General features: G+C 43.6%; 2 protein-coding genes and 1 long non-coding RNA gene across 4 annotated transcripts; 1 reads left to right on the top strand and 2 right to left on the bottom strand.

Annotated features, from left to right (window-relative positions):
- Positions 1-339: 339 nt before the first annotated feature.
- On the bottom strand, positions 340-10,523 carry LOC148058666 (protein bicaudal D homolog 2). The gene is made up of 10 exons (XM_087782522.1): positions 10,254-10,523; positions 9,199-9,514; positions 7,541-7,753; positions 7,288-7,440; positions 6,238-6,747; positions 4,871-5,737; positions 4,245-4,424; positions 3,875-4,026; positions 2,698-3,058; positions 340-1,815 (listed from the first exon to the last, which is right to left on the bottom strand). The coding sequence occupies exons 2-10, from the start codon at positions 9,439-9,441 to the stop codon at positions 1,810-1,812; spliced, it is 2,685 nt and encodes an 894-aa protein (XP_087638648.1). The 5' UTR covers positions 9,442-9,514; positions 10,254-10,523; the 3' UTR covers positions 340-1,809.
- A 672-nt stretch (positions 10,524-11,195) lies between these two features.
- Positions 11,196-13,312, top strand: LOC148058665 (chymotrypsin-C-like). The gene is made up of 8 exons (XM_087782523.1): positions 11,196-11,319; positions 11,987-12,075; positions 12,129-12,226; positions 12,287-12,424; positions 12,495-12,631; positions 12,684-12,829; positions 12,881-13,033; positions 13,087-13,312. Exons 1-8 carry the CDS (start codon positions 11,280-11,282, stop codon positions 13,102-13,104), a joined length of 819 nt encoding a protein of 272 aa, XP_087638649.1. The 5' UTR covers positions 11,196-11,279; the 3' UTR covers positions 13,105-13,312.
- Positions 13,234-18,952, bottom strand: LOC148058664 (uncharacterized). 2 transcript variants are annotated; one of them, XR_015709641.1, is made up of 3 exons: positions 18,569-18,952; positions 17,995-18,076; positions 13,234-17,320 (listed from the first exon to the last, which is right to left on the bottom strand). It is a non-coding gene; the product is annotated as an uncharacterized LOC148058664 (long non-coding RNA). The 2 variants fall into 2 exon arrangements; XR_015709640.1 differs by having other exon boundaries at positions 18,803-18,952.
- Between the last annotated feature and the right edge of the window lie 2,133 nt (positions 18,953-21,085).

The following is a 21,085-nucleotide window of genomic DNA, read 5'->3' as shown; positions in this document are numbered from 1 at the left end:
CAATCCTGGTGCTCGCTTCAAAAGAACATCAAGTTCTCGTTTATGTGGCAAAAATGGTTTGAAACATAAACACAAGTTCTAGTACAACATTGTAACTTCGAAGAACACATTGAATATTAACTATTCAACCTTTCACCTCATTTGTATAATTACAAGAGTCTTAACTTCCTAAAAAACTGTATTGTGTGAATGTTGAGCGAAGTTTAATTATGCCATGAATACACTTTCTACCTTTAGCTGTATGTAATAATAGGTATATTTTCTTTTATTTAAAACTCACTGCAATAAGTAACATTTTCAATCTTTTGTATTTGATGTTGAGGAACTGAATGAACGACAGACTCTTCCAGTGTTTTTTAATCTTCAGGTTGACAGGTGAGTGACAGGTGAGTGACAGCGTTGCATACAAGTGTTCATGACATTTATACAGAGGGCAACATAAATACAAAATGTACAACAATGTTATAACTCAAATTAAATAGACAAACTCAATTTATAAAACTTTCAAATTAGTTTAAAAAACATCAATATTTTCACAACAGCAAAATATACAGAATTGTCCGATGAGTCAATGAATATTTACAATAAATCATATTATAACGATTACAGTTGACATCATGAAAGTGTTCAGTGACATCATACTTTAAGATTCAGTGCACACTTTGAAAAGCAACATAAAAGTTTCAACAACCATGTGACGCCACAGAAGATCAGTGACTTGTTGTGACTGTTGAGCAACAAAAAGAGCAAATTGGTTCCAACGACTGATGGTTTCCATGGTTTCCCTTCATTTAGAGGCTTTGACGTGTCGAGTGCGAGTCGAATACAAACGATTGAACATCATTCAACTCAGTGTTTTACTTCATTTTGTTGCTCTGCTCGTGAAAACACACGTCGTCTATAAAATGGATGAAAAAAAGGCACTTTATACATTTAATTAATCTCAACAGAAATGTGTCTTTTTTCATCTAAACTTTCACTGGCGTCGTTAAAATCAGATCAATTACATGATTCAACAGCATTATTGTAAAGAATGCTTGCTCAAGTTCTTCAGTGAGTTGTATACAATATATATATATATATATATATATATATATATATATAATATATATATATATTCAGCAATAGCATCTGTTTTCGTCTCAGAAAATCCTGGTGGTTTCCTAAAAACATGCAGAACGATGAAAGGAAAGCGATGAAGACGAAGCTTAAAAGTGATGCAACTGATCGATTCTTCAAGATCTGCTTCTGCCTCAAACAAGTTTGTATCGTCAGATGATCTGAGTAACTACAGAACCAGGGTCAAGCAAAGAGGTCTGACGTTGATCTGTGGACATTTATTCTACGTCTTTATTTCTACATCTAGATGGAAGTGAGGTGTTCAACATCTGGAGGTCTAAGAGGTGGAGAAACAAATAAGCAACACTAGCGCTGAACAGAAGTTACTTGAACACGACTCTTCACGTCCACCAGGACTCGCCGACCAATGGGGAAGCAGCAGGTGCTCATGAAACAAAGTCTGACCAAAGTGTCTGACGGCAAGATCAAAACGATGAACGTCTGATTAATACTGTGGGGTCAGAATAAATAGTGATGAACAACACGGCAGGAAGCGAGAAGCTCACGATTGATGGTGTCGAGGCTGCATGCAGGGTCTGAGGCGAGGGTCAGAGTCGTTACTTTCAGATCCAGGGTTGGAGGCTCGAGTGGAAATGAAGCCGCACACCTGGTCAGGGCGGGAGGAGGGAGGCCAGGGTTCAACATGAAGACACGTCCTCATGGAGAAGAAGGGAGGAATGAAGGAGGGAGTCAGCGCTACGAAGATGAAGCAGAGAAACACGTTTAGATCCTTCAAACCTTAAGACTTGCAGCAGAAATCAGAGGCAGATGTTATTTCACAGCAGCAAGAATCAAGTGTCAATCACAGAAACTGTTGAAAGTGTCGTCAGTGAATCAAACAATGGTGAGAGTGAGCTCATCTTTTTAAACATGTATAGTTTGTGAAACTAGTTTTCAGAGGACATTAGTAAACTTCTATTTATCCATTGATTAAATGAAGCTGAACGTTAAGTAAAGAGAACGTCTGCTGACTTTGACACTTCATCGCCTGCGAGGAGGGTTTGAGCTCCGGGCTCTGCTGGACTTGTTGGTCGTACTGACGTCTAAAGAAGGAGCTTCATTGGTTCTACTCTGGTGGGACTCTCTGGAGGTGCCGGTCCTCCTGACCGGACCCGTGTGAACCAGGACACTCTTGTTTCTGGAGTTTGAACAGAGCAGAGACGAGTCTGACTGACATGAAGGTTTGTGTTGAAGCTTGCGGCGCACACAGGGGTCAACATGTGGAGCAGCCTGGGCGTCACAGGAGAGTGGACCCTCCTGCAAGGGGTCGGAGGTGACTGAGGCGAGGGAGGACTTGCGAGCGGGCGAGCAGCCGGGAACAACACGAGTGCTGATGAAGGTGTCCTGGCGGGCAGCGACGGACCTTCTCTGGCCTGATGTGGCTCTTGATGATCCACCGTGTTGAGCGTCCGGTCTGACCCTCGCGTCACGAGAACAGGTCGAGGAGCAAGACTCGGACTCAAAGAGGTCACTGACACTAGGAGCTCTAACGAATGTGGCGTCTCTGGGAATGTTGTGCTGTGACTCTTGGAGTGTGTTGACCGACTGTTCTGGACGACAAGAGAAAGAAGTTCTTACGGGACTGGTGTGGAGGCTTCGCGTGAGAGCTTGCAGGTGGTGCGTGGCCATGGCCGGGACACTGCTGCCCAGGACTGGACTGGCTCGTGGACTGCTCCGGAGCGAGGGCCGGCCGGGACTGTTGCGAGGGCTCCTCCCGGCTCGGCCAGACTTGCAGGCCAGCTCTTTGGCTCTGGAGCGCCGGGGGCTGCTGTTCTGACTGTGAGGCGACAGCGGCAACTCCAGGTCCTCCAAGCGCTGAGTCAGAGCCAGTTTCTGCTGGATGGCCATTCTTAGCAGAGAGTTGAGAGTCTTCTTCTCGTCCTCAGCTGCCACCAGCTGCCTCTGCATCTCATCCAGCTGAGTGACATACTGGTCACACCTGAGAGAGGCGTCATGCACAAGCAGGTGAGTAGAAAACACACAAACACAACGGGTTAGTGACATCATTGATTCAGCAAACATCAACAAACACAAGCAAACATGGCTTCACAACAGTGAGCAACACAATAATCAATTAATAAGATCCAAACATTTTGATGCAGCAGAGAGTCACTCCCTCCAGTTACAGACTGAGCACAAACATGCATCATCTACCAACAGCCACCAAGTGGCAGCATTCAACATCTTTCAAACTAAGCCCATCGTTGGCCTGAAGCTGAAGAACCTGCGTCTGTAATTCTTGTGTGACATCCAATCCTTAAGAATGATAAATACCAGCTCATGAGGGTCTTGAGGAGAGGCTCAAAACACTAGTCTTGATATTATGACGGCGACTAAAAATGCTCAATGTTAACGTTAAGGGATTCTTCTCAACCCCCTATGTCACTGGAACATAGAGTTAAATAATGCAGTTTGTCAATGGCAGCACTGGCCCCGCCCTCACAGACATTGGTCATGTCCGTCACTAAGGTGACCTGGTCCAGGGACAAATCTGTTGGGCCTCCTCCCCCGACATCACAGGGCAGAGCATGTGGTTTGTAATCTTCACGTGAACCTGCAACTAGTCTACAAGCATAAGCTCATTACGTGAGCACAATCTGCACAGAAGCAGCATTACTAAGCAACAGTCGAGGAGAATCTCCGACGAGCCTGGAGTCAGCTGGAGATTCATAAACATTCTATCAACCCTTCAGGATCCATCGCAACATTTCATTTCAAACGTGGAGCGTTGTGAGGTCCTCTGGGCAGATCTTACCGACTGGCGAACATGACTCTGAGGGAGGAGAAGGTTGCCGCATCTTCCTTCAGGGCCTTCAGCTCATTTCGAAGTTTCATCATCGTTTCTGAGACCAGACTCTTCTCCGTCTCGTACTTGGTTTTCAGATTAGAGAGGGCCAACTCTGCAGTCTTGACAAGTACAAATGATGAAGAGGTTAATTTAACTTCAACGTAAAAGAACGGATTCTTTCCTTTTATTTCCAGTCGGATGTGTAACCATATTTTGTTTTACTTTTACATTTCAATGCCATACAAGATGGCCTTAAAAACCAGAGAAGAAGAAAAAGACATTTTACTGGATAGTTAAAAACCTAAAACTTTCAATTTGAATAAAAAGTGTTGCCTACCTGTTTGTTAGCCTTCAGGACAGTTCTGAGAGTTGCGATCTGTTCTCTCTTGGTGCTCAAAAGGGACTTCAGTTTAAGTACTTCCTCCAAAAGACTTTCAGCATTTTGCTCAGACTCTTCACTGCAGCTTAAACCAGAGTAAGGCATCGCACCTCTCTGTCGGCAGAGGTCCACGGCAACCTGACAAAAGAAGAAGAAGTTAGTTTCCATGATTGCTTGTGTTGTTTAGAAACCACAACACCTATGACCCTCTGACTCCATGTTAGAATGTGCAACACAAGTGCTTCAAGAATCACCACAGCTCAGCTTATTGTCCTCGTCCAGTGGGTCTGACCAGCATTGTTCCATCTTAACTCCCTCGCTAGAAAAATGCAGGCAAACAGAGCCTTTCTGTCGTCTTAATGCTGCTCAAACCTTAAACCTCCAACCACTCTTCAACCTCTTGTTATGTACAAGACTGCAACTTCTTCAAACTTTCCTCCCTCAGAGGCAAACAGAGTTCCAGATGCAGACAATCCTTGTGTAGTTGAACGCACAACTCTCCTCTTACTTCTGGTAACACTAGCAAACACGCACGTTCACTCATGTGTTGACTAACAATCGAGGCTGTGTAGAAACTTTCTTACCCGGAGATGTTTGATCTGACAGCGAATGACTGCCACCAGGTTGCTCACATTGGAAGGATCCCTGAAATCCAGTGTAGGAGATCCCGGGCAACTAGAAGAGTCTCCGCTGGTGCTGGAACTATCCACCTCCCCCATGAACTGCAACGCAGCAGCTTTTGAAATGAACATGTCGTTGGGCCGGGGCTTTTTTTGGGAGTTTGCCAAGGAAAATATCTGGTGTTGTCTACGAGCGCTGCTGCCTCCTGCTCTTGCACTGTCCCGATAATAGTCCAGTGTGACCCGTTTGGGGGTCAGGTTGTTGCACACACAGATGTGATGATAGAGGTTTGACAATTCTTCAGAGAAGGCCAGCAGCTCCTCCTGCGCCACACTGAGGTGCCCCTCAGAATCGATGGCTACCTTCCTTGTGGCGCCGATCTCTCTCTCAAGCTCGCCGATCCGCTCCTGGTCTTGACGGCTGGACTTGATGCACTGGCGGATCTTATCAGCCAAGTCCTGAGCTTCAGACCTCCAGCGGTCCTTCTCCTGCTTGTATCGATGCTCCAGGTTGTTGTACCGAGTGCCTGCCTGTGACAGTTCATCTCGGAGCTTCAGAAGATCTTCGCTAGCAGAACGCATGCGAGCCTCCAGCACCTCCTTACTCTTGGTGTCAACTTCGTAGTCAAAGACAGCATCGCCATCTTTAGCAGTTTCTGGATCAGTCCGGCACTGGTCATCTTCTGTTGTGCGTTTGCTCTGCACGGCCTCCAGCTGCTTGGTAAGAGATCCAACCTTGTCTTCCTGCTGACCCAAGGCCTGCTTGGACATGACCAGCTGCATCTGCAGTTCTTCTACCTTGTTAACCAGATTGGACTTTTCTCTCTCCGTCTGGAAAAACCCCACAGGAGAGAGATTATTGGAGAAGCTCTAAAAGTTCTGCACTATCCAGAACATTGATACAGAAAGAAAATAACAGACCAAACACTAGAGTAATGTAATCTTTTATCAAAAAAGTGTTTTTAAAAACAGAGGACTTATTGAGGATCAATAAAGTATCCGTCAACAGATAAAGAGAAGTCAGTGATGACTATGATCTTAGTTCACAGTACGTCGACACTTGCTCCATTTAAATGTGAAAGAGCAGCTCCATTCACAGTCAACATCTGCTAGGTGGAGGCCTGTAATCCCAACCCCCAACTTAAGTGAAGCATCAATAATACAGTCAGTGTGACGGGGGTTGGCCTTCTATGACTTCAGAATTAGGAAAACTCTATGCTACAAATGTGTTTTTAAAAGCTATATTGCGATGTTTGCCCACAAGAAACTGACAAACCCGGGATGGGATTTACATCGTGATGGTTTAAGTCATGAAGAAGAGATAGACAAACCTGCAGCAGTTGCTGTTTGAGCTTCTGACTGTCTGAGAAATGCAGTTCACTGAGTAAGTCGGACACGAGGCCGGAGGCCGGCGCCCGCAGAAACACGTCACTGCTTCGTGGCGTGGAAAAGCGTTGGATGAGGCCATTAGGTTTGGAGTCGCCTGAATGAGGAGGGTGCACAGAATTAGGAGCAGATCCAGGACCGTTGTTATATCCGCCATCCTGGTCCCCTCCTTCACCATCCCCCTCTCTCTTCTGACCCTCGTCCTGGCTGTCATCCAGATGATCCAGATGGAGTTCGAGGTTCCCCACTGAATCAAAGGGGTTAAGGGTCAAAGCAGAGACCTCCCGTCTAAGACTATTCTTCTGGTCCCGCTCCTCCTTCAGGGCTTCCAGGGCCTCATCCAACTGCTTCTCTGCAATCTCCCTCAGCCTGGCAGCTTCTTCCATCTGAGCTCGCAGCTCGTCCTGCTCCTCGTTCTTCTGGGTCAACTCCAGCTTCAGAGATTCAAACTCCACCTTGAAGTAAAAAACAAGAAAACTTGTATTCATCTCTTTCATGCATGAGCAACACCACACTTAACATGTCAATTCCAGGTTCAACAAGAAAACAGGAGGAGACAAAATAAAATAATCCTAATAATAATAATAATAATAATAATAACCTGCTTCTTATATAAAAAGAACAAACACAAGCTGTTCTCCATCCATGTCTGTTGACAGATTATAGATTTAAGATCGAAGGCCAGTTGGTCAAAGGTCATCTGATGGGATTGTGTTCAAGTAATGGATCATGTAAACTAATACAAGTTTTTAGTCTGGATCGGACCCTTCATTTGTGTTGTTAAAGGCTTTAAGTAGCAGAACTTTGATCCAAAGAAACTGGATTATTCTCATCCTAACGGAAAATGACAAAAGGTGGATTTCAGGAAGAACATTTTTAAACGATATTAACATTTTGTTTGAGACAAATGAGCTTTTGTCCAAAAATTCTAATTTAACAAACACAACATGCACATGTGTACACGCGCACACGCACACGCACACACCTTCACTGACCTGATTCTCCTTGAGAACAGACACCTGTTTTTGCAGAGATATGTTTTCTTCTTCCAGCTCCCCATTGTCCTGCAACTGTCGGAGTTCTCGTACTTTATACTCCTTCATCTCATCCCTCATGTGACCTTTCTCAGCATCCAGACCTTCACACTCCTTCAAAAACAACATGTGTTTCGATGAGAGCAAGTTGACTCATCAGGACCATCATGATGGTCTGACTTCGTGTTGTGTTTGACTCGTCTGACTCACACACCTTCTTCAGTTGGGTCGAGTCCACTCCAAGTCTTTCAATTTCTGCGTGGGCATTGCTCAAAGCAAGGCGCGCTTGTTTCAGCTCCGCTTGTACTTCTTCCAGACGAGTTGCCATAGCAGCCTCCTTGGAGGCCGTCTCCTGCAACAGGTTCTCCTCCCGGCACTCGCCATCAGCAGCGGCACGTTTCTGGCTGCTCACAGAATCTGCAAAAGCCTTGGAGGGAGAAACAAGGGATTAGATCTCGACAGTAAATGAGGGACGTAGACGAACATTCTCCAGCAGGAATCTTGTGAAACAGGAAGTTGTTGTCACAATAGAGCGTTACACACTCAGATGAAAGGTCTGTTTGTGGAAACATCCGATTAAACAAGAAGATAGAAATGTCCAACATGATGATAAACCCACTGAGCTGAACATCATGTTGAGTTTAGACACTAATGCTATTAACACGAGTCAAATGTCGGAACAAAAATGTCGTTCATGCAGATTTGGAACCAAATACTAGAATTCTGTGCAGACATGAAAATCTGGAACTTGGCTGTGGTACCAGAAACGATATTATAAGAAAGGTTCTGATTGGAGCGTGTTAGAGCTCTTAACATAAGTACTAGTGATCTGCTCACATAATGGGTAGAATATTAAAGGATAAACCTCTTACATAAACCTGTGAACCTGCCAAGATGATCCATATTTCAGGCTTTTTAGAAGATTACGTCACTGACACAAACCTCGACAGAGTCAGAACAGAGACAACAAAGTGCCCACTAGATGCACTGTATCCCATTGTAATGATGTAAGATAGAGCCGGACCCCATTATAGAATTCAACTGAAGGCCTGTTTATACGATCGGTTTCACACCTGCTTCAATAGGGCCAACGTCTGAGAGCAATAGTCCGCAAGAACATAGAAACCTCCACTGCTAGGTCATGAATCGAGTGTTAGCTTGGCTGGAACACCAACAATCAGTGACGCACAGAGAGTGAAGGATGTCAAGAAAACATAATTCACTCTTCAGAAGAAGAACCAACACTGAGTTCAATGAGTCGACTGAATAAACATTCGGTTTAGATGTAAAAATAACGCCTGTAATTACATTGTAGATACAAAACCTTAATTAGAGCTGGTGACAAATGTAAATCAATGTAAAACAATAAAAAAAGGAAACGAAAAGTAGAAATGAATGAACGTGTTTTGTTTATTCTAAAGGTCTTCACTTGGTACAAACAGAACGTGACGAAGTTACTGGCTCTTGAGTAAATATTTGCTGAGGATATTACTGATGACATACGGACACAGACGAGACTGTAACTCTACAGTGACGACTCAAATCCACCCAATGACACGGTTACACGGTTGACAACATTATTCCAGTGAGAAACTCCAGAACAATATAAGTAGCAGTGAAGAAAGAAGGAACACTAAACAGTTCCTCATCAAAGCCACGTGTTTCAAGACAATGTATCTTCATGTATCTCAACTGTTCACAGGTCAACATGGTAACGAACAGAAAGGTTTAACCGACTTCCATCATTTCATTTTTTTTATCCTTAAGTAATTTATTCCGGTGAGAGACAAATGTATGTAGAAGTTAAGACAGTAAACTATTTATAGTTTGGAGGTAAATGTTTATTGTATCTTAAAATCTGACTTCGTTTACCTCTTTCAGTTGCTGCAGTTCCACCTTCAGCGTGTCATGTTCCTCTTCCAGCTGCCGATGTTTGATCTTCAGAGCAGAACTTTCTTCTAACACCACCAGACCATAGCGCGCTGCCTGCAGCTTCTCCTCTGTGGCCTCCTGGAGTTCAAGAGTCAGTCTGATGACCTCCGTTTTCAAGTCCCTTCCACCCATGTCTTCTTCTCCCTGCAGAGCACCAGCTGGGTCTTGGTCTGCTTCGAGCATCTCGGCTTTACCTCCTGGTTCTGAGCTCCTGGGATCTCGAGCTCTTTCACGCCCCCACCTTCATGGCCCCGAGCTGAGGAGCCAAACACACAAAAGGAGAAGGTTCATAATAAACTTCTTACAAAGGATTGCCCAGAAGAGAGCTTTTTAAATAATCCATGAGGAGGAGAATGATTCCATGAAGCTGAGGTTACAAGAGCTTCTCTTGCTCCACTTTACACCAGACACACTTCTCTGAAGGAGTCAGTGTCATATTCTACTCGAATGTTTACACAAAGTACACGTTGATAAAGAGGCTCTGCTGCAGACACACGTGAACATAGCAACAACGATCACAAGTGTTGTGGTGGTCCACGTTGTCTGGGTGGGGTTTTGACCACCATTTCCTCTCGACCTCCAGAGGACCAAAGATGGAAACACCGGTCGAACATCAGCATCTGTGGACGCGGAGGCGTGGACCTCGCATCGCAAACCGAGTATCGACAGAGTATTAGCGAGTAGTTTCAGTGGAAACACAAAGGTCTCATCTGGAGTAAAACTCTGGTCAGTTAGCTTGACTGTTAGCTTGACTGTTAGCTCGACTGTTAGCTCGACTGTTAGCTCGACTGTTAGCTCGACTGTTAGCTCGACTGTTAGCTCGACTGTTAGCCGCCATGAAGCCAATTACATGAGTTTAAAACGAACGGAAATATAATTTCTCTGCCGTTTTCGGTTCAATGTAATAGAAAAACAGCAAATGATGGGATGTTCTTGAAATAGAATCGTCGCTAAAGTCGTGATGATAAGATGCTTCATTACCAACAACTACTCACCGCAGCTTCTCCTGCTGTTGGACTCTTGTGCACAGAGACGAGAGACCGAGATTCAGATGCTCTTCAGATGTTCTTCAGATGTTCTTCTCGATCTTCTTCTTCCTCCTCGTCGTGTTTCGTCTTCAGCTCGAGCGACAGGCGCGCGCCGAAACCTTCCCAGCACGAGCGCGACCCCTAGAGACGACACTGTGTACTGCACGTTCAACAAGGACCCCGGCGGAAGTCGGTTCTTCAGCGCAAAGGCCTTCGGGAAATGAAGTACCAAATGAAGACCTTCGTCATTGTAGTCCTGCTCCATGAATGATTCTGGACAGAAATCATTTATATTTGCTCTCAGTCGAACTTTTCTTCAGTTTTAATGAATCAATAACTTACTGGAACAGATATAGATACAGATATATTCTCAAGTATTTATATGTGTGTGTGTCCTGGTGTGAATGTCGTATCACACACACACACATCTTTAAACATGTGTGTGTGTGTGTGTGTGTGTGTGTGTGTGTGTGTGAATGTCGTATCACACACACACACATCTTTAAACATGTGTGTGTGAATGTCTTATCTCACACACACACATGTTTAAAGATGTGTGTGTGTGTGTGTGTGTGTGTGAATGTTGTATCTCACACACACACATCTTTAAACATGTGTGTGAATGTCGTATCTCACACACACACATCTTTAAACATGTGTGTGTGTGTGTGTGTGAATGTCGTATCTCACACACACACATCTTTAAACGTGTGTGTGTGTGAATGTCGTATCACACACACACACACATCTTTAAACGTGTGTGTGTGAATGTCGTATCTCACACACACACATCTTTAAACGTGTGTGTGTGAATGTCGTATCACACACACACACATCTTTAAACGTGTGTGTGTGTGTGTGAATGTCGTATCTCACACCACCTGTCTTGAGTATTTGTTTGACTTCTAGCCTCGATATCTGGTTTTCCCAGGAAACATGTCAGAGTATAAATACTGGTGTTTCTGTGAAGGTTGAACTGAAGAACTTCAAGTCATGAGGAAGCTGCTGGTTCTTGTTCTCAGCATAGGAAGCGGTAAGATGTAAACCCACTGTTTCTTGTTCTTTCTCTTTATTTCTCTTTGTTCTGATTTTATTTTGATTTTATTTTTTTTTAAATTGCTGTATTTGCTGTGGATAATTTGAAAAAAACTATTTCCCGAAGGAGACCTGCTGAGGATCAATAAAGTTCTACCTACCTAGACCTTGAAGGTCACATATATATTGACTTTTTATACTCGTATGTTGGTGTTTCAAAGATGAATATTTGTGATATGAGATTAAAATAAAGAATCTCCATAGAAACAGTTTTGTTATTTGGATCATTAGAAAATAATGGCATTCAATATAAAATCATTTGTTATATTATATAATCTAATGTTTACAACTTACGACTATAAACATCAAACAAAGACTTTAATTATTCATTAATAAATCGTGTATTTATACTGATAAGCAGTTAAAGTCAATTAAAATGTCTAGTTTTTTAGCGACCGACGGTGATGTCTTGTTTCAGACACACGGGGGCAGCAATGTTTCAATTGAGACCCAGGATCAGGTTAAACGGGCGGGAAATGTTTAAAGTGAGCAGCTATAAACATGTCAACAAGTAAACATGTTTACAGCTGCTCATGAAACCTTTAGATCCTCCTCAGTCATGCTAAGATAGAAACCTCGGGTCATTATTATTCTTCTCATCCTAGTGTTTGGATGTGGAGTCCCCGCGTATCCTCCTGTGCTCAGCAGGGTGGTGGCGGGTCATGACGTCAGACCTCACAGTTGGCCGTGGCAGGTAAAGCGTCTGGTGAAGATGTTGGACTGTAGGTTGAACCTTCATCTGTGCAGATCTCGCTGCAGTCGGACAGCAGGGGGCGCTGGAGTCACGTGTGTGGAGGGGTCCTCATCTCCTCTGCGTGGGTCCTCACGGCCGCTCACTGCATCAAGCAAGTGTCACGAGCGTCAGTGTCTCTGAAGCTTCAGTGAACATCGTTGTCTCGCTGCAGGCCGAGCTCCGGGTACCGAGTGATGCTGGGCGGACACCTGAGGGAGGAGGAGGAGGCTTCTGCTGGAGCTTCTGCTGGAGCTTCTGCTGGAGCTTCAGACATCTTCACGCACGAGGACTACAGCGTCATGTTGAGCCGGTGAACACACACACACACGCACACACACACACATGCCTGTATTCTCCTCTCTGATGGTGACTTCCTGTAGCAACGACATCGCCCTGATCAAGCTGTCTGACCCCGTGACCTTCTCTGACGTCATCTCGCCTGCATGTCTTCCACGGAGTGACGTCGCTCTCGCTCACGGGGCGGCGTGTTACGTCACCGGCTGGGGTCGCCTGTCCAGTGAGTGATTGACCATCGTTTTGAGGTGAAGCACTAACGTGGCCCCCGACAGCTCAGGGGCCCCTCGCTGACGTCCTCCAGCAGGCCCTGCTGCCGGTGGTGGACCATCTCACCTGCTCTCAGCACGACTGGTGGAGTGTTCTGGCCACGGACAGGATGGTGTGTGCGGGAGGAGATGGCGTCACCGCGGGTTGTAACGTGAGTCTGACCACGTGTCTCTACGACTGCAGTACTGACGCTGACCTGCAGGGGGACTCCGGGGGGCCACTCAACTGCCAGAACACGGACGGGTCTTGGGAGGTCCACGGGCTGGTGAGCTTCGGTTCTGGTCAAGGCTGTAATGTCCTGCAGAAACCAACGGTCTTCACACGCGTGAGCTCCTACCTCACCTGGATCAACAAGGTAACCTGTGCTGCAAACACACGACACTTTATGACTTCGCTCTCGTCCTGCAGGTCGTGTCCAGCAACTGAAGTCTCGTTGAGACGCTGATCCATCAGAGGTCGTGTCCAGCAACTGAAGTCTCGTTGAGACGCTGATCCATCAGAGTCTGAAGGAACTGAAAACAGACGTCACAGCAGCAGTGATGAAAACCCACAAAATATGTTTTCAAAAGGATTTAATTCCAATAGAAATGTTAACAAAAGTGATTTTAACAGAGAAATAAAGTTCAAGTAGAAACACTCGAAGAAATACATTTAATACAATTTAAAAATCATTTGGCAGCAGGAACGTGTTGTAATTCAAACTTTGTCCACAGATGTAGTACTTTTTTACTTCCTGTTGTTTCATGACAAAATGATTCAAACATTCACATGTGAGTAGAACGACGCGACACAGAGGACACACTGGAAAGCACATAAAGGATTTTTAGTCTTGTGTGTTTTTACCTCAAAAATTCTAACTAGTTTAGAAAAAGACAAAATTGCTCTTGATTGCTGAATAAATAAAATAATGAGTAAAACCTTCAGGATTCATGGAGTAAAAATGTTAAAATACTGGGATGTTTGGTTCCATCAGATGTTAAAGCTCCAGTCAGGATGAAGCTCGTGAATCTTCTGGTCCTCAACATGAATGAAGCTCGAGACGGAGGAGACCAGCGTCGCCATGACGACAGCAGGGAAGCCCTTTGTTTGGTGTCAGACGTCACATGATGATGAACGTTGTGTACGTTGTGTCTTCAGTGTCACAAGAGAAAGAAAACAAAGATGTGTCTCGACCGCGAGACCTTCACTCAAGAGACTCTTGTTCCACAGGAACATCATGACCTCGTCAGGTTGACATGTACTGTACTGTCATGTACTGTTGACATGTACTGTCAACAGTACATGTCAACAGTACACGACAGTACAGTACATGTCAACAGTACATGTCAACAGTACACAACAGTACAGTACATGTTGACATGTACTGTTGACATGTACTGTCAACAGTACAGTACATGTCAACATGTACTGTACTGTTGACATGTACTGTTGACATGTACTGTCAACAGTACATGTCAACAGTACACGACAGTACAGTACATGTCAACAGTACATGTCAACAGTACACAACAGTACAGTACATGTTGACATGTACTGTTGACATGTACTGTCAACAGTACATGACAGTACAGTGCATGAACCGACTCACTGCTTTAAGCACACATTAGATCTTGTCCTAGCATACGGACTTGAAATTAAAAATGTTATTGTCTCTCCTCAGAATTCACTTCTTTCCGACCATCAATTAATAACCTTTGACTTCATTTTAAATGAGCCGAGTCTACAGAGCAGGATCTCAAAAGATGTCTGTCTGAAAGTGTCGTTACCAAGTTTATGAAATAATTCCCTCAGTGTCAGTAAAACGCCTCAGTGAGTCAAGAAACTCTACCATAGTCACCCCGACATTGATAACTTTGTGGGCAGTTTTACAGACTCGTTGCACAATACGCTTGACTTCATCGCACCACTAACTCAAAAGACTGTTAACAGAAGTAGTCTTGCTCCCTGGTTTACTCAGGAAACACGTAAATTAAAACAGGTTTCTAGACGACTAGAGAAGAAATGGCGTTCATCAAAACATAATGAATTCTACCAGGACTGGCAGGATAAGTTAAAAATATACAAGGCATCTCTTCGGAAAGCCAGAGCCAGATATTACTCATCACTTATAGAAGCAAATAAGAATAACCCCAAGTTCTTATTCAGTACTGAAGCCAGGCTGACACGGAGCCATCAGTCCATCAGTCCATCAGTCCATCAGTCCATCAGTCCATCAGACCATCAGTCCATCAGACCATCAGTCCATCAATCCATCAATCCATCAGTCCATCAGTCCATCAGACCATCAGTCCATCAATCCATCAGTCCATCAGTCCATCAGTCCATCAGTCCATCAGTCCATCCCTCCTCATCTCAGTAGCAATGACTTTATGAACTTTTTTAATGAAAAAATTGTAACTATTAGAGGAAAGATTCAAGACCTCCTAGATTCTTCTAATACAACCAGTGCAGCCTCACCGGTCACAGACACTATGACTGATACATACTTTGACTCCTTTCTACCAGTGAGTCCTCGACAGCTGTCCCAGGTTGTTTCCTCCTCAAAGTCCACAACATGTCTTCTCGATCCTATTCCCACATGGCTACTTAAAGAACTGTTCCCCTTACTTAGCACTTTCATACTTGACATTATTAACCTGTCAATAACATCAGGCTATGTGCCTCAGATTTTTAAAGTTGCAGTAATTAAACCTCTGCTTAAAAACCCACTCTCGATCCAGAGGTCCTCACTAACTATAGTTCTATCTCTTGATCCAGATGTCCTCACTAACTACAGGCCTATCTCTAATCTAGTATTCATTTCAAAACTTCTGGAGAAAGTGGTAACGAGTCAGCTCTGTGATTATCTCCAGGACAATGATCAATTTGTGTTTCAGTCTGGTTTTAGGGAACACCACAGCACAGAGACCGCCCTGGTAAAAGTAAGTAACGACCTACTGATGGCCTCTGATCAGGGCCATGTTTCAGTTCTTGTTCTTCTAGATCTCAGTGCTGCATTTGACACTGTCGACCACCAAATCCTTCTACAGAGGCTAGAAAACCATTCAGGCATTCGTGGAACTGCTCTTGACTGGTTTAAATCTTACCTGTCGGATAGAACGCACTATGTACATGTCAACCACCTCTCATCGACACACACTAAGGTCAGCTATGGTGTCCCACAAGGTTCTGTTCTTGGTCCAATACTATTCACAATCGATATGCTCCCACTAGGGGACTTGATTAGAAGACACTCTATACATTTTCACTGTTATGCTAATGACACCCAACTTTACCTGTCCATGAAGCCAGATGAAAGAAATCAGCTACACAACTACAGTCCTGTATCACAGATATCAAGTCATGGATGACCAAAAACTTCCTCCTACTGAACTCGGAAAAGACTGAGGTTTTACTAGTTGGTCCGCAACATCTCAGACAATCATTAACTAATGATCTTTACAAAATGGACTTGCTCCTGCTACTAGCACCACTGTAAAGAATCTGGGTGTATGCTTTGACGAGGACTTATCATTTAACTCACACATAAAACAAATCTCACGGACTGCTTACTTCCACCTTCGTAACATTTAAAAAATTAGGCATTTCCTTCCTTTAGATGCTGCTGAGAAGCTCATCCATGCTTTTGTAACCTCCAGGCTGGACTATTGTAACTCTCTTCTGTCAGGCTGTTCTAAAAAGTCTCTCAGAACTCTTCAGCTCATTCAGAACTCTGCAGCTCGTGTCCTGACTAAGACTAAGAGGCGCGAACACATTTCCCCTGTACTGTCTTCCCTACATTGGCTTCCTGTAGAATTTAGAATATAATTTAAAATCCTTCTCCTAACCTATAAAGCCTTACATGGTCTAGCACCAACATACATTAAAGATTTAATCCAAACTTACCAAACCTCAAGGACCTTATGATCCCTAAACTCTGATCTACTAGTTATACCACAAATCTCTAAATGTAGATTCGGAGCCAGGGCCTTCAGTTTTCAAGCCCCTCTACTGTGGAACAAACTACCGGCTTCAGTCCAGAGGGCAGACACCCTCTCTATGTTTAAAAATAATCTTAAAACCTTACTTTTCGATAAAGCCTATAATTAACTTGACTGTTTATCTCTAGCTGTCATAACTAACAAAACTGTTTATCTTTAGCTGCTATAGGCTGAGAATGCTGGAGGAGTTTTAGTTTTAGTTTTAGACACCGAGCTCTGTATATCCTTCTTTTCTCGCCGGGGCCGTTCTGGCTTGGCTGGTTCGGGTGTGGGGGTCCGGCGGGTGGGGCCTGTGGGTGCCTTGGGCCTGGTGGTGGTGACCGCTGGTGCCGCGATGGCCCCGTGCGCCGGCGGGGGGGTGGCCCGCTTCAGGGGGGTTTTTGATGGTGCGTGGGGGCGGGTGCTGGCGGGGGTGGCTGGGGTGGTGGATGGGGGGTTGCGCTGGGGGCGGTGCTGGGGCTGGGGGGTTGCTGGTCCCGCCAACATCACATCTACATACTGACCAACTCATCATTCTAGTGAAGAACAAACTTTACCTTCAGTACAGACGAGACACTTGAAACCATGTTTCTCTCGGTTCAATTTGTCCATGTAAGTTCCATCATCACAGACAGTGCAGGACGGAGATGGAAATTCTGTGCAATGAACATTGACTCTGAATCCTGTGAGAGAAATAAATAAATGACAAATTTGAGTGACGTTTTACATCAAGACTCCTGACAGTTAGTCTTATAAGAAAAAAGGTCAACATTTAAAATAGGCAGAATACATTTGATAGAATCAACATACAAGTGTCATGCTTATATTGTTTTGTTTTATTTTGAAGGTGGTTTTCCGTTTTTATGTGTCCTGTGTTTTGAGTGACAGACGCTGGCAGGTGCGCGGCTGGGGATGATGGAGTGGCGGGTTCTTCCCATTGATAAGGAGCGTCTCTACCCGGAAGAACTCGCCAGAGTATTGCGTTTCCAGGTTGGCTGTCCTTTCGATCTCGCTCCTCGCCTTTGAATCAGAACTGGATAATCCTTTGGATACTCCTGACGTTGTCAGCACTTTTATTTACTCAAGTGAGTCCTTTTGTCTTTTTGTTTTAGTTGCTGTTGGGACCCCGATCTCCAGAAGTGCCCTGCCTTCGCCCGAGTGCCTGTTTTGTTTTTTTGTTCCTATTACGGACCGCTCTGGATCTATAAAAGACTTTTTTTTCTGAATTTTTCCTCCGTGGATTATTTAGAAGATAGCTGGGAAGGGCGACAGGTCTTGATACCTTCACTTAAACTTAGCGTTACATTTACCGATGTCAATAAAATGAAAAGAGACTTTAATAAACAACAACATGTACCTCTGCTCCTTCCAGCTGGACACTCAACATCCTTATCCTTCAACAGTGGACACTGTGACGTCACTCCTTCAACATCCTTATCCTTGAGAGAAAAGATCATTTAATATCAGATGATTTTTGAGAATCTATCAGTGATAGTTTCGTAGATTTTTCGTAGAAGTTTGCCCCCCATTTTTTCAGGGGGGCAAACTTTTCAACCTAAAAACGTATTGGCTTCAGCCTGAACAATGGCTCTGGGACGACTCGCACAGTACAGAGAAATAATTCTCCCATTACTAAAAAGTGACGGTTGATCCCAAAATCTAAAAAAACAACTAACAACCAACAACAAAGTTTAGTGCTGTGTCCATGTATTAAACTAAAGCACCACAGCTTCACTTCTACTAAAACATAAGCACTGAAGTCAACCTGAACACTGGATTGAACATCAAATAAGTTTTCATCTCATTGAACAAAATCATGGTAGGTGTGATGTGTGATCTGTTTGATACTTGATGAAGCCCAGTTGCTGCACATTGGCGCACGCATTGACGCACATTCTTCTTCTGAGAGTTGTAACACAGCGTCTCTTAACTGTTGAGCATGGTCCCGTCGTCTCGCACCAACGTCCATCTCCTCACTTTCGCTCTTCACTTTCCCGTACATACTGGTGACATTCGTTAGCAAAGTTCGTTGCTAATAACCGTTAGCTTCGCCTCAGGAGCAGGTTCGAAAAAGTCGCTTCTGACACCAATGTAACGTTTGGTCCTCCACACATGACCAGACGGTTGTCTTGCACAGATATTGTTTCTTTGTTCGCTGTACTCACAGAGAGGTTATTGTTTCGGCCACAACCAACGCCGCTCGTTCTTCACACCACAAGTTGAACGCGAACTCTCTCTAACAACAACTGCGCATGCGCACAGACTCACCTTCTTAAAGTGCCCGCAACATTAATGAACAGAACAAACAGGATCGTTACAATATATATACAGTATATACACACACACACACACACACGTCTATACACATACACACATATACATATACACACACACACGTCTATACACATACACACGTATATATACACACACGTCTATACACATACACACATATACACACATATATATACACACACGTCTATACACATACACACATATACACACACACACGTCTATACACATACACACATATACACACATATATATACACACACACGTCTATACACATACACACATATATAAACACACACACGTATATATATATACACACACACACACACACACACACGTCTATACACATACACACATATACACACACGTCTATACACATATATATATACACACACGTCTATACACACACATATATACACACACACACGTCTATACACATACACACATATATATACACACACACGTCTATACACATACACACACATATATACACACACACGTCTATACACATACACACATATATGTACACACATATAAACACACGTCTATACGCATTGACACACCCGCACGCATTGACGCACATTGACACACACACACGTATTGACGCACATTGACGCACATTGACACACACGTATTGACGCACATTGACACGCGCGCACGCATTGACACGCACGGGTCACCCAGTATTATACAGAGCACCCCCCGACGTCGGATTCAAACGACCCGGGTTACATTTGACGCGTCGCCCATCTCTTCGTTGCCTTGGTAACGTGACGTGTCGCTGTTTCATTTGGCTACCGTAATTCTACAACTATGAAGCTCATTTGAAATGTTTAATGTCAACAGTGTGATTCTAATCCTGATTGTGCTTAACGACCTCAAACCACTTTAAGGAGGTACAGAGTGAATATAAATCGGTAAAAATGCTTAATTTTAATTTTTTGGAGCTTGGATTGTTTACGCATCGCGGAAGTCAAGAAGCTCTCGCGGATTAAAACATGCTTAAAAGGTCCTGTAAAAGTGACTATATTGTATATTTTTAGGTGTTTCAACTCCATAATGTTGACATTGTTTTATGAATGAGTAAAATAAAGTCTGTGCTATTTCGCTTGATCCTCTTTATAATCCGGTGCGCTTTTCTATGAAAATAGAAGCTTTCATTGAGATTGCGTTTATGGACATATGTTTTCTTTTTATTTAGCTGCGATTATGAGCGTCTACGTGACGTTTGTCAACATTAATCGCGAGTCTGCAGGGGTGACGTCACACATGCTAATCAACTGATCCTGCAGCGGTGACGTCACACCACAGGAATACAATGAGATATTGTGCTTGTTTGTTTAAAAGCGCCATGAATACAATAGTAGATGCGTGCTTGTATAAAGACCGAGTTAAGTTTAGTTTAAATTTAGCGTCAGCTAAAAAGTTTTCAAATTGCCGCATACGCAACTTCCGGATGATGACGTCACACTTGTTGACAAAGATCGATCGCATTTTATCCTCACGTTTGTGCATAACTTGACGGAATCAGGTGCGCGTCACTCGTCTATTGAGGTAAGATATCATTATTGCTTTAAGACTCAGAAATAATGTTTCATTGCGTGTAATGTAACTTTCTGTGGTGCGTTAACACGAGAGCTAGTTCGCTAAAACTTAGCTTTTTTAATTATAATGTAACTCACACACGTATTTTGTTTGTTATTTTGAAGGACGAAAATATATTTATATTCCAATAAAAAGTTTGCTATATTGGTGGGTCATGGTAGGCGATTTATTTTATTAATATTCAAGATTCTTAGCTACGGCACCTTCAACACATTCAACGCTTGTTAACCATACAACAGCACGAACGTTTAATCGGCGTGTTAAATAACAGATGCGGTGAACTCTGAGCCGCTGAAGCATCTGAACACCACGCGATAACAAAATATAAAGTGCAACTTACTTTCAAAACAAAGTGAAACAGTACAATATAAAATACTATCGAAAATATACACTTGAATAAAGTTATAAAACAATGCTTCAAGTTTCACACAAAAACTTAAATAGCTGCTTCGACACAACATTCATTTACACACAGCAATATAAACAATAATATAAACGTATTGTTTAGGCTCACCTAGGAGTGATAAGCGAGTGTATTCAGTAAAATTGCAGGA

Source organism: Callionymus lyra, unplaced genomic scaffold, assembly GCF_982586985.1.
Source record: "Callionymus lyra unplaced genomic scaffold, fCalLyr1.hap1.1 HAP1_SCAFFOLD_61, whole genome shotgun sequence".
Classification (NCBI taxonomy): domain Eukaryota; kingdom Metazoa; phylum Chordata; class Actinopteri; order Syngnathiformes; family Callionymidae; genus Callionymus; species Callionymus lyra.
Note: the sequence above shows the minus strand (reverse complement) of the source record. Positions and strands in the feature narration are given on the sequence as shown.

Excerpts from the sequence above, each read along its gene's own strand:
- LOC148058666 (XM_087782522.1), bottom strand. The coding sequence starts at position 9,441 with ATGCTCGAAGCAGACCAAGACCCAGCTGGTGCTCTGCAGGGAGAAGAA. Across the intron at positions 7,754-9,198 it reads AACTGCAGCAACTGAAAGAG|GCTTTTGCAGATTCTGTGAG; the intron begins GTAAACGAAGTC and ends TCTCCCTCCAAG. Across the intron at positions 4,027-4,244 it reads TCCTGAAGGCTAACAAACAG|ACTGCAGAGTTGGCCCTCTC; the intron begins GTAGGCAACACT and ends GTACTTGTCAAG.
- LOC148058665 (XM_087782523.1), top strand. The coding sequence starts at position 11,280 with ATGAGGAAGCTGCTGGTTCTTGTTCTCAGCATAGGAAGCG. Across the intron at positions 12,076-12,128 it reads CTCACAGTTGGCCGTGGCAG|ATCTCGCTGCAGTCGGACAG; the intron begins GTAAAGCGTCTG and ends TCATCTGTGCAG. Across the intron at positions 12,425-12,494 it reads TACAGCGTCATGTTGAGCCG|CAACGACATCGCCCTGATCA; the intron begins GTGAACACACAC and ends GACTTCCTGTAG.